The 12,675-nt window shown below is 47.5% G+C and overlaps 1 protein-coding gene across 1 annotated transcript in view; it reads left to right on the plus strand.

The window, feature by feature from the left end:
* LOC117397889 (adhesion G protein-coupled receptor A2) overlaps positions 1 to 12,675 on the plus strand; it is an 89,180-nt gene that overhangs the window by 47,622 nt on the left and 28,883 nt on the right. The window contains exons 4-12 of the mRNA XM_059008454.1: positions 217 to 288; positions 890 to 961; positions 2,502 to 2,665; positions 5,295 to 5,508; positions 6,213 to 6,377; positions 10,469 to 10,667; positions 10,937 to 11,086; positions 11,455 to 11,616; positions 12,300 to 12,473. Coding sequence (XP_058864437.1) covers positions 217 to 288; positions 890 to 961; positions 2,502 to 2,665; positions 5,295 to 5,508; positions 6,213 to 6,377; positions 10,469 to 10,667; positions 10,937 to 11,086; positions 11,455 to 11,616; positions 12,300 to 12,473 — 1,372 coding nt within the window. The remainder of the gene's footprint in view (positions 1 to 216; positions 289 to 889; positions 962 to 2,501; positions 2,666 to 5,294; positions 5,509 to 6,212; positions 6,378 to 10,468; positions 10,668 to 10,936; positions 11,087 to 11,454; positions 11,617 to 12,299; positions 12,474 to 12,675) is intronic.

The following is a 12,675-nucleotide window of genomic DNA, read 5'->3' on the forward strand; positions in this document are numbered from 1 at the left end:
AAACTACTGCAGAATAGAGGAGAGTAAAGCAACAAACACGGGTATCCGTGAAACAAAAGCAAAAGAAAGTAAACGAAACACGTTTGAAGGTATTGTTCTATAAAGTAATGATGTATAATAGCGATGATTTGTTTTGAAATGAGGTAATTCTCACCCTCGCTCCTCCTCCCCCCCTCTCCCTCTCTTCTCTCCCCTCTCCCCTCTCCCCTGTCCCAGGGACCTGTCCAAGAACAGGATAGGCTGCCTGTCTCCCGATGTGTTCCAGGGACTCCCCAACCTCACCAAGCTGTAAGGGCACCGCACTGCTGTAGACAGGAGCTGTGCTTTAGAATGGGTTGCAGTGGATCTGCTTGATCATGCAGTGTATGAAATAGGCGCAGGGCGACTGCTGATCTGACAGTCGAATAGTCGGCTCTTGTATTTGTTAATATTGGCAGCTCTGTTTGTTTATGTACTGTTTAAACACTTTGGTGTCTATTTTTCTAATTGCACTTTTTTAAAAGCCATTTATTCATGTTTTTATGACTATAAACACTCAATAGAGCAGAATTAAGAAATACTAAAAGAAACTAAAATTCAATGACAAACGTTTCCACTCCGTTTGAAGACATTGAAAAAGACTTGTTGGTAAGTTTCCTTTGGTATTTCTTTATTCATTAATGTTGTACAATTCATATATATGTTAATGGATTGCAACTGCACCTCTGTCTGAAACGTGTCTGTAAGTCTGTTCTCTCCGCTCTTCTTCCTAATTGAAGACAATCAGAGAGACTTCCAGTTGAAACCCTGTCATTGACTTGATCAGGTTTCTTTCTGTGTGTTTGGTGGGTATGGTTGAAGTACCTACAGTATTGGTTGGAATCTGGAGCAGCGTGTGTTTTTCTTGCAGGGATCTGTCTGGGAATATCTTCTCCTCCCTGGAGCAGGGGGTGCTGCAGGCACTGGTGTCCCTCAAGCTAGTGTGAGTACTGGGGGAGGAGGGGTACACAAATATAGGGCTGTATGGTCATATAATGCCATTCCACTAGCACTTGTATTCTCATTAGAAGGTGGAACACAAGTAGCGCTTTCTCTTATGGCTCGTGACCACAGCGTTATATAGAGGAGCACTGGAGCTGTTTGCTTATAATCTGGAGCAGGGGTGGCCAAAGCTGGCCCTTCCACTCCAGGGGCCGTTTAGCCACAACATTTAGTAGCTGGAGACGGGTATCAGCTATAGCCTGTTCAGGAGTTGAGTGGCACTGTTTTCTGCTCACGAAATGAAATGAATTCTCTCTTGGTGCTTTAATTGCTTCATGAGTACAGCCTATGGCGCAGATCGTATTGGGGAACCAGCAACTAAATGAAAATCCCTTTTTACTCCAATCTGCTGTTCTTCCCTGTAGAGAAATTGAATGTACCGAGGATAGATTGAAATGATCGAGTCCAAAAGCCCAGGCATCAATACGCTGAAAGAGGCTTGTGAAATTCCAGTTATGTCTCCAATCTGCCTTTAAAAGGTACCAGTGGCCTAAAAGCCAAATGTACTGGAAGACAGAACTTTATTTTATTTGTACTGTTTTGGATTTTTCTTTTGGCGTAGACACAGCATTCATCTCTCTAAATATAGACCTGCAAAGAGGTCATGGAAAAACAGCACACCATTGAACTGGTCCTGGTCTCGGGTAGCTCTGTATAACAGCACACCATTGAACTGGTCCTGGTCTCGGGTAGCTCTGTATAACAGCACACCATTGAACTGGTCCTGGTCTCGGGTAGCTCTGTATAACAGCACACCATTGAACTGGTCCTGGTCTCGGGTAGCTCTGTATAACAGCACACCATTGAACTGGTCTTGGTCTCGGGTAGCTCTGTATAACAGCACACCATTGAACTGGTCCTGGTCTCGGGTAGCTCCCTGTATAACAGCACACCATTGAACTGGTCCTGGTCTCGGGTAGCTCTGTATAACAGCACACCATTGAACTGGTCCTGGTCTCGGGTAGCTCTGTATAACAGCACACCATTGAACTGGTCCTGGTCTCGGGTAGCTCTGTATAACAGCACACCATTGAACTGGTCCTGGTCTCGGGTAGCTCCCTGTATAACAGCACACCATTGAACTGGTCCTGGTCTCGGGTAGCTCTGTATAACAGCACACCATTGAACTGGTCCTGGTCTCGGGTAGCTCTGTATAACAGCACACCATTGAACTGGTCCTGGTCTCGGGTAGCTCCCTGTATAATTCTTGTACTTATTTAAGAAGCTGAAGCTGTTTAATTACTGTAGTTATAGTAGATGTTGTCTATAGTAGCTGTATCCCAGCTCGCTAAACCACAGCATTTTATAACATTGGGAGAATGTCCTTCGATTGAAATGTTTATTCCGGCACACAGAGAAGACAGCTGGTTCTGTTTTCTAACACATCAGAGTCTGACAGTGCATGTAAAGGTCGAGTGTTCAGAGTTGCTGGTAGGTTGGAGCCTGTCCAGGTTGTCATGTCTTTTTGACTCTCCCCTCAGGGATTTCAACTCCCCGTTCCTGACCTGTGACTGTGCCCTGCGCTGGGTTCCTGGGTTCTTCCGCAGCAGGGCGGCACGCCTGTCCGAGGAGACGCTCTGTGCCTATCCCAGCAGCCTCCAGGGCAAACCACTGCGTGGGCTGAGAGAGAGCCAACTGCACTGTGGTGAGTGTGACAGTGAGCGACACAGAGACAGTGAGAGACACTGAGAGACAATGAGACACACTGAGAGACAGTGAGACACACTGAGAGACAGCGAGCGACACAGAGACAGCGAGACACACTGAGAGACAGTGAGTGACAATGAGACAATGAGACACACTGAGAGACAGTGAGACACACTGAGAGACAGTGAGCGACACAGACAGCGAGACACACTGAAAGACAGTGAGACACACTGAGAGACAGCGAGCGACACAGAGACAGCGAGACACACTGAGAGACAGTGAGACACACTGAGAGACAGTGAGCGACACAGACAGCGAGACACACTGAAAGACAGTGAGCGACACAGAGACAGCGAGACACACTGAGACACACTAAAAGACAGTGAGCGACACAGAGACAGCGAGACACACAGAGAGACAGTGAGACACACAGAGACAGTGAGACACACTGAGAGACAGTGAGACTGTGGTCGAGCAGCTGTTGAGTGGCCTGTGTATGGTGATGTCACGGACCAGGAAGTACCAGAAACAAAACAATGGATGGGCGGGTGAAGCTGAATGCTACGGCACTCAGCGTATTTATTAAATAATAAACAAAAGATTTAAAAAAACAACACAAAACACAACAAACAAAAAGGCGCGTTGGCCAAACAAAATAAATATCGTGCTGGTGTTAGCAGTTATATATAAGGTAAGTTTCGTTTCGTTTTTCTCTCTCTCTCTCCTCGCTCTCACTCCTAATACACTCTTCCCCATAGCGCGGACAGCTGGAGGCTTTTATATTCTGGCCGAGGGGTTAACTAGCTGTTAATTATCTTATTACCCCTCGGCCACAGTCTGCACGAGTTTAGTAAGGATGCGTGACTGTCAGCTAGTTAAATAATCAGTAGCTGATCAGTCACGCATCCTCACGGGGTTTTTAAAATATAAAAACAATAACAAATACGCGGCGCTTTGACCTGCGCCGCAAACAAAAATACAAATAATAATAAATAAATATATAGGGGCGCGACACTCCTCCACAGAGACACACTGAGAGACAGTAAGCGACACAGAGACAGTGAGACACACTGAGAGACAGTGAGACACACTTGCACTGAGACACACTGATAGAAACTGAGAGACATACACACTGAAAGACTGACACACTGAGAGACAAACACACTGGGAGACTGAAAGACACACAGAGACTCTGATACATCTTTATGAGAATCTGGAGAACATCATGGGTGAAAGGTGCTATAATTAACCCTAACCCTAACCCTAACCCAGGGTGAACCCCCCCCCCCTCTCTCTCTGACGGAGCTGGGGAGCAGTATCCCAGCGTGAAAGGCGCTGTATTAACCCCCCCCCCCCCCCCCTTTCTCTGACAGAGCTGGGGAGCAGTGTCCCAGTGTGAAAGGCGCTGTATTAACCCCCCCCCCCCCCTTTCTCTGACAGAGCTGGGGAGCAGTATCCCAGTGTGAAAGGCGCTGTATTAACCCCCCCCCTCTTTCTCTGACGGAGCTGGGGAGCAGTGTCCCAATGTGAAAGGCGCTGTATTAACCCCCCCCCCCTCTCTTTCTCTGACGGAGCTGGGGAGCAGTGTCCCAGCGTGAAAGGTGCTGTATTAACCGCCCCCCTCTTTCTCTGACAGAGCTGGGGAGCAGTGTCCCAATGTGAAAGGCGCTGTATTAACCCCCCCCCCCTCTCTTTCTCTGACGGAGCTGGGGAGCAGTGTCCCAGCGTGAATGGCGCTGTATTAACCCCCCCCCCCCTTTCTCTCTGACGGAGCTGGGGAGCAGTGTCCCAGTGTGAAAGGTGCTGTATTAACCCCCCCCCTCTTTCTGTGACAGAGCTGGGGAGCAGTGTCCCAGTGTGAAAGGCGCTGTATTAACCCCCCCCCCCCTCTCTCTCTCTGACGGAGCTGGGGAGCAGTATCCCAGCGTGAATGGCGCTGTATTAACCCCCCCCCCCTTTCTCTGACGGAGCTGGGGAGCAGTGTCCCAGTGTGAAAGGCGCTGTGTTAACCCCCCCCCCTCTCTCTCTCTGACGGAGCTGGGGAGCAGTATCCCAGTGTGAAAGGTGCTGTATTAACCGCCCCCCTCTTTCTGTGACAGAGCTGGGGAGCAGTGTCCCAATGTGAAAGGCGCTGTATTAACCCCCCCCCCCCTCTCTTTCTCTGACGGAGCTGGGGAGCAGTGTCCCAGCGTGAATGGCGCTGTATTAACCCCCCCCCCTTTCTCTCTGACGGAGCTGGGGAGCAGTGTCCCAGTGTGAAAGGCGCTGTATTAACCCCCCCCCCCGTTTCTCTGACGGAGCTGGGGAGCAGTGTCCCAGCGTGAATGGCGCTGTATTAACCCCCCCCCCTTTCTCTCTGACGGAGCTGGGGAGCAGTGTCCCAGTGTGAAAGGCGCTGTATTAACCCCCCCCCCGTTTCTCTGACGGAGCTGGGGAGCAGTGTCCCAGTGTGAAAGGCGCTGTATTAACCCCCCCCTCTCTCTCTCTGACGGAGCTGGGGAGCAGTGTCCCAGTGTGAAAGGTGCTGTATTACCCCCCCCCCCCCCTCTTTCTCTGACAGAGCTGAGGAGCAGTGTCCCAGTGTGAAAGGCGCTGTATTAACCCCACCTCTCTCTCTCTCCTCTCAGACGGAGTCCTGGAGCTGCACACTCTCTCCCTGCTGCCCTCGCTCCGGCAGGTCGTGTTCCAGGGGGATCGCTTACCTCTGCAGTGCACCGCCGCCCTACTGGACAACAGCACGTCAGTACGCTGGCGGCACAACGGCCACAGCGTGACCTCCGACCCCGAGGCGGGGGTGTGGTTGGAGGACAGTGTGCTACACGACTGCACCCTCGTCACCAGGTGGGTAGGGGGTGCTGTAGGGAAGGAGGGCGGAACATTAATAACCTACTGACAACAACATACACAGCACCAAACAAAACCAATACAATTACTACCAGTGAATTAGCTGTACATTTACTTAAGGAGGCTGTGTAGTCTGGTGGTTAAAGAAAAGGGTTTGTAACCAGGAGGTCCCTCACTCACTGACTCACTGTGACCCTGAGCAAGTCACTTAACCTCCTTGTGCTCCGTCTTTCGGGTGAGATGTAATTGTAAGTGACTCTGCAGCTGATGCATAGTTCACACACCCTAGTCTCTGTAAGTCTCCTTGGATAAAGGCGTCTGCTAAATAAGCAAATAATAATAATAACTTAAGCATGCATGTCCAATATAATACTGTGTACGGAAGTGCATTAAACAGTCTTTCCTGTTGAAAACTTAAGACGTGTTAATTAATATATAGACCCTATGTTAATTAATACTGAGACAGTGAGACACACTGAGAGACAATGAGGCACATTGAGAGACACTGGGAGACTGAAAGACACACTGAGAGATGACAAACACATATTGACACACTGAGAGACACTGAGGCACACTGACAGACATTGAGAGCCTTCTACATAACTATGAACCCCAGCACTGCAGCCAGGCTCTCCACAATCTGCATGTCAATAGTTATGTAGAAGTCTTATTGGTGGGTCTTGTTTGGCCGTGTCCCACAGTGAGCTGATCCTGTCCAGCGTGCGCGTGGCAGCGAACGGGAAGTGGGAGTGTGTGGTGTCCACGGAGCGAGGGAACGTGTCCCGCAGCGTGGAGGTCGTGGTGCTGGATTCCAGCACCTCCTACTGTGTAGCTGAGAGAGTGACCAACAACAGGGGAGACTTCAGGTGAGAGAGAGAGAGAGAGAGAGAGAGAGAGAGAGAGAGAGAGAGAGAGAGATCGAGATCATTCCCTCCCCAGCGCATCAGCATAAAATCCTAAAAAACAGCATGCTTTCCTTAAAAACTGATTTTGAACAAATAAAAGGATCATGAAATATAAATAAAAAAATATATAAAAAATATCAAAACAGTGTTTTTTTCTGTAAAAACAGATTAATACCAAATTAATAAAAACACTGTAAAACACTAAAATACAAAAGAAAATTAAAACTAGAAGATAAACTGGAGCTCACTCTCCTCACTCACTGAGTACAAGCTATCTCCCACACACCATCTCTCCTGAAAGCCCTCAAGGTTACTGACCATTTTAAAATAATTAAAATCCACATTTACCCGACTGACTACTAAAATACCAAATAATTTGACTACATCTTTTAGCCCTGCCTCTAAAATGTTTTTCCTGGATTTTAAAATAGCCAATTTTGCCTACCCTAAGACAAAATAAATTAAAACACTCCTAGTTCTTGTTTGAAAACTATAGGGGAACCCAAAAATATAAATCTCCTTACTGAAAGTCACCCCAAGAGCGTGCAGGAGGTGAAAGAGCGACCCCAGCCTGACACAGTCACTGAGCGTGTGGCACCATGTCTCCTCCTCCCACAGAAGCAGCACTCAGCGCTGATGCTGGGATCCACTCTGTGGAGGAACCTGCCTGTAGCCACTCTCTTGCTCTCCTGTTTAAGGGCAGTTTGTATAACACCCTCCATACCTGCTGTCTTTCTTCTTCTACCTATAAGCATTGCACTGCTCTTTGCCCAGTTTATTTTGACTATCACCGCTATGTCACCGGTGAACGCGGAGAGTCGCTGGGACAGTGTGGGAGAGACAGTCCACTTATAACTCTCCTCAGCGCATGTAGCAGAGGCTCGATAGCCAGAGAGTACAGCATCCCTGACATGGAGCAGCCCTGTCTGATTCCCCTCTGCACTTTAAAAGGAGCACTGAAGCCACCATTCATTTTCAGCACACTCTGAATGTCACTATACCTGAATCATGACTACAATACCAGGATTGAACCCAAACGCCTTCATTGTACTCCATGGATACTGGTGTTCCACCCTGTCAAAAGCCTTTTCCTGGTCTAGAGAAATCAGACCAGTATTGAAACCCAATAGCCTAGAGACGTCCAAAGCATCTTGAATCAGAAACATATTGTCGTAGATTGACCTGTTAGGCACACAGTACGTTTGATCAGAGTGTATCACATGCCCCAGCTCCTCTTTCAGTCTATTGGCCATTGCCTTAGATATTATTTTATATTCTGCACACAGGCAACAGGTCTCAACAAGTGCTGTTATTCTTAGTTGGTAAAACATATATGTTTTGAAACAGCCAGAAATATAAAGCGACATTCTGTACTTTTGCCTCATATTCATCTTTTAATTGTATTTTCATATTACTTGAGTGTACAGCAAAAATAGCAATTTTGACTTCTGTCCCAATGCTTATGGAGGGCACTGTAATTCTTGCTTGGGACGTCCGTGCAAGGATGAGAACTGGCAGCAGTTCACATTCTTCTGTGGGCAGGAGCAACACAGCAGAGTCCTCTTTAGGGACCTGTGGTAGGTCGCTGTATAACCGCTGTGTGCCATCCTCCTTGTCCTGCAGCTCACTGGAGAACAGCTAGGAGTAAATCTCTACGACTCTCCCACAGATCTCCCCCGGCTCCCGTAGCTCATGCCCTGATGCTGAGTGCAGGCAGTGGATCAGCTTCCTCTGGCCCAGATTCTTCTCCAGACCAAAGAAATACTGTGTGGGGGCATCCACCTGTGACACACTCTGGAACCTGGATCGAATGAGCGCCCCCTGTACTTTAGTGTCATTCAGTGGTGCTTTTTTAGCTTTGAGGTCTGCAATCTGCCTGCTATTTGGAGTGGACTCCAGGTCATGTTGGAGATCCACGAGATCAATCTCTAGGGCTCTCTCTGACTCACTGATGCTCATTGTGACACTCACAGTGTACTGCTGACAGAACTGGCAGATCTGCAGTTTCCCAACATCCCACCACTGCCTAAGGGAAATAAAATAATTAATTTGTTCTCTCCACCTCTCCACAAAATAAAATATTCCTTAAAATGTACATGATATGTTAAGAGTGTGTTAATACCAATTTGAGCTCCTTGGCTTTAGGGATGGGATTAAAACAGTACAGATTACAAGACAGTGGTCTGATATTCCTGTGGGAGTTATAAAACAAGATGGAACAATGCTACAGTGGTGGTGTGGCAAAGTGGTTTGCAGTGCGCAGGTGTAGAAGTGATGCAGTGCTCAAGAGAATGGCAACAACAATGATACTGGTGAAATGATGGTTTATTTTCTAATCCAAAGTCACTTGACAACAGTAAATAATAAAAATAACAAACAATGCGTATTGCTCAGTGAAACCACAGGGTTCAGTCCTGAAACAATAAACACAGTCCTTAATACACACACAATACACAAACACGGTCACCAGTCCAAAGTGAGTGCTGTAGTGCTCGTGGTGCAAATACAATTAATCATGAAACAAGTGCAGTGATATCCAGGTTTTTGCTGGCCTGTAGCTACAGCTCCGGATCGTGTTAGCCATCTAATAACAACAAACAAGTATATAATTAGACACGACAAAACAAACACAACACTCACGATATATAACACGGTTCTCCTTCCGGGTTAACGTTAACCATAACAAAGGAACAGATCACCTCGCTACGTCCCCTTATATACCGTCAATCATATACCGTCCATCACGACCCCTTGGTTAACGAGTGCAACCGCTCCTCCAATCTGTGGATGCCACATCGTTTCCCTTCCGGGACGATGATTTAGTGTACCGGAGCTCTGCCTCCTTTCTAGATGGCCAATTTCCGCCTAATTGTCTGGCCATCCAGTCCAGGGCACTCTGTTCCCTTTACAAAGCGCCCTCACAGGTCGGGAGGGAGATTTATCACCAAGAATCATTCTGCCTCTGTCACAGGTGTTTAAAACAATAAAACCGATCTAATCTAGCTAGGGAGAGGGTGGTATCCCTGATCTGCATCCTGGTATACTGCTTTTTGTCACCATTAAAATTCCTCCACACATCTTCTAACTCTCACTTTTCCACAATCCTACGCATCTCCCTGGCAAACTGGGCATGGTTATTATGATTTCTATCTAACTTATCATTAGGAGTGCAATTAAAATCTCCTCCAAGAAAAATATATTCTTCAGAGTTAAAATATGACAGTGTTGTATTATTCAAAGTTAAAAAAAAACTCCATTCTCTCCCTTCTATCTGTAGGCACATAAACATTGATAAAAACTAATACATTTTGATCCACTACAGCTTTCACTGCAAGCAGTCGTTCCTTAATGATCTCATCTACTATGAGAGAATGGGGTTTAAAACCTTCCGAAAATAAAGCTGCTATTCCTGCACTCGAAGAAGACCCGTGATTTTAAATAACATCCCCCTTCCATTCAAATCACTATGCGTTTCCTGTAAAAAGGCAACATCAATGTTTTTTGTTTTAAATATTCAAAAACAGCAGCTCTTTTCAGAATGGAAAAACAGATAGAAAAAAGAAAAAAGTGTGCGATCCATCCATTTTAACTTGCAGGTTTTGAACTACACCTTATCTTATTTAAAATATTCTTTATCCACCACTCTAAAATGTTCAATGCCCGAACCTTTCTTCATCATGTGCTTAGCTGAATTTACAACTGCAGAGTAGAGTAACTATGTCTTCACAACATCTACTGTACACCAGAGAGACTAGAACTAGAGTCCAGCTAAGAGAATCACAAGCAGTAGGGTTTCAGGTAGGAACACAGCCTGGAGAGAGAGAGAGACTGCAGAGTAGAAAATGAGGTCATCGCATCATCTAAACCATAGAGTACGTCCTACTTAAGTCTCTCTTTGTATTAGTGCTGCGCTTTTGAGATGTACGCCCTGCCCCCCTCTGCCTCCCTCCCCCTCTAATTTTCTGCCTCTTGCTCTGATTCTGTGCACCCTCTCCCCCTCCCTGATTCTCTCCCTCTCTGATTCTCTGCCTCTCGCTCTGTTTCATCCTCAGGTGGCCTCGCACTCTGGCCGGCATCACCGCCTTCCAGCCCTGCCTGCAGTACCCCTTTGGGTCTACCTCAACGAACGGGGGCGCCAGTGAGAAGAGGGCCCTGCGACACTGCAACAGGGAGGGGAGGTGGGAGGAGGGGGACTATGGGCAGTGCCTGTATACCAGCGACATCACGAGGGGGCTGTACACCTTCGTCCTGGTGAGTGAGAGGAGAGGGAGAGGGAGAGGGAGAGAGTCCTGTCTTGTTTTACTGTTGGTATGATTGTTTTGACTGTTTGTCCTGTTTGAGTGACAATGTTATTTGTTACCCCATTCTCCTTCCGGCACCCCCATGTTGATGAGATGTATATCTCAAGGGTTCTATCATGGGTAAATAAATGAATTTGAGACATTTGGAAGTAAGCGTGCGGCTGTATTTCAGAGCCTGACCCCTGTCTCTCTCCTCTCTCTTAACCCCGTCCTCCCCAGATGCCGATCAACGCCTCGAACGCTCTGACGCTGGCCCTCCAGTTGCGCGTGTACACGGCCGAGGCCGCGAGCTTCACAGACACTGTGGACGTGCTGTACGTGGCACAGATGATGGAGAAGTTCATCGGATACGCGGAGCAGATACGAGAGGTGAGTGGGGCAAGCGGGCAGATATGAGAGGGAGGGGAATAGTAGATGTACGTCAGGGTGAGGGGAAAGTGAGTGTGGAAATAGTGACAGAAGTGAGGGTGAAGGTCAGGAGAAGTGAAAGCAGAGGGAAGTGGTGACGGAAGTGAAGGTGTGGTGGCAGATGTGAGGTAAGGGGGAAGATCTGGTGACAGATGCATCAGGTGGTTGGGGGGGAGGGGGGTAACCAGGGGTGGAAAAGGGCAGATAGCAGTGAGGGAAGAGAGATATGAGAGGTGTGAGGAGGGGCAGCGCACTAGGGGAGGTACAGAGGGGGTATATCTCTCTCCCTCTCTCTCTCACTCTCTCTTTCCCCCTCTCTCTCCTTCTAGCTCTCGGAGGTGATTGTGGACATGGTCAGTAACATGCTGCAGGTAGATGAGCTGGTGCTGTGGAGAGCGCAGAAGGAGGAGCGAGCCTGCAGCTCCATTGTCCAATCACTGGAGAGGATCGCAGGGCTGCGGCTGCACCGCAACGCGCAGGACCTGAGCATGGTACGGGGGTCGGGGGTAGTGGTACAGTCCAGAAAGGGGGGGGGGCGGGGGGGGATTGGGATGGGGAGTACAATGCAGCAGTGTGGAGTAGTGGTTAGGGCTCTGGACTCTTGACCGGAGGGTCGTGGGTTCAATCCCTGGTAGGGGACACTGCTGCTGTACCCTTGAGCAAGGTACTTTACCTAAATTGCTCCAGTAAAAACCCAACTGTATAAATGGGTAATTGTATGTAAAAATAATGTGATATATTGTAACAATTGTAAGTCGCCCTGGATAAGGGTGTCTGCTAAGAAATAAATAATAATAATAATAATAATACAATGTTACATATGCAATACAATAGGATATGCTCACAAACAATACAATTTAATACACTACAATGTAAAATAGTACAGTATGTATATTCCCTGTTTAATACAATACAACACAGTACAGTATATTCCCAGTGTAATACAATAGGATATAATAGCAATTCTGACAAATCTATACCTGCGCTCACTTTATGCGTTTACTCTCCTGCTCATGTATTTTCATTTCCTGTGATTATTGTATTTCCTGCTTGTATTTTCTGTTTTAGCCATGTGAAGTGCTTTGAGGCATTGCTTTTGTGAATGGCGCTATATTAAATAAAGGTTGATTGATTGATTGACTTTCTTACACGTGATCTATAATGCCCCTCTCAGAGCTCCAGGAACATCGCTCTGGAAGCATACCTGATCAAGCCGTCTCGCTACACGGGGCTGAGCTGCACCGCGTTCCAGCGGCGGGACGGGACAGGACGGGCTCACGAGCAGCATCTCCGATTCCGCTGCACGATTGGAGCAAACAACGCATCCCTGCACGACTTCCCTGTCAAGGTACGCTGCCCCAAGCCCCTCCCCTGTCAAGGTACACTGTGCCAAACCTCTTCCTCAGAAAAAAAACAATTGATACACTTGTAACCTTTAATACAAAATATAACACAGTACAGTAATACAGTACAGTACAGCATGCTCCCAGTGAAATACAGTACAGCATGCTCCCAGTGAAATACAGTACAGCATGCTCCCAGTGTAATAC

Source organism: Acipenser ruthenus, chromosome 37 (assembly GCF_902713425.1).
Source record: "Acipenser ruthenus chromosome 37, fAciRut3.2 maternal haplotype, whole genome shotgun sequence".
Lineage (NCBI taxonomy): Eukaryota > Metazoa > Chordata > Actinopteri > Acipenseriformes > Acipenseridae > Acipenser > Acipenser ruthenus.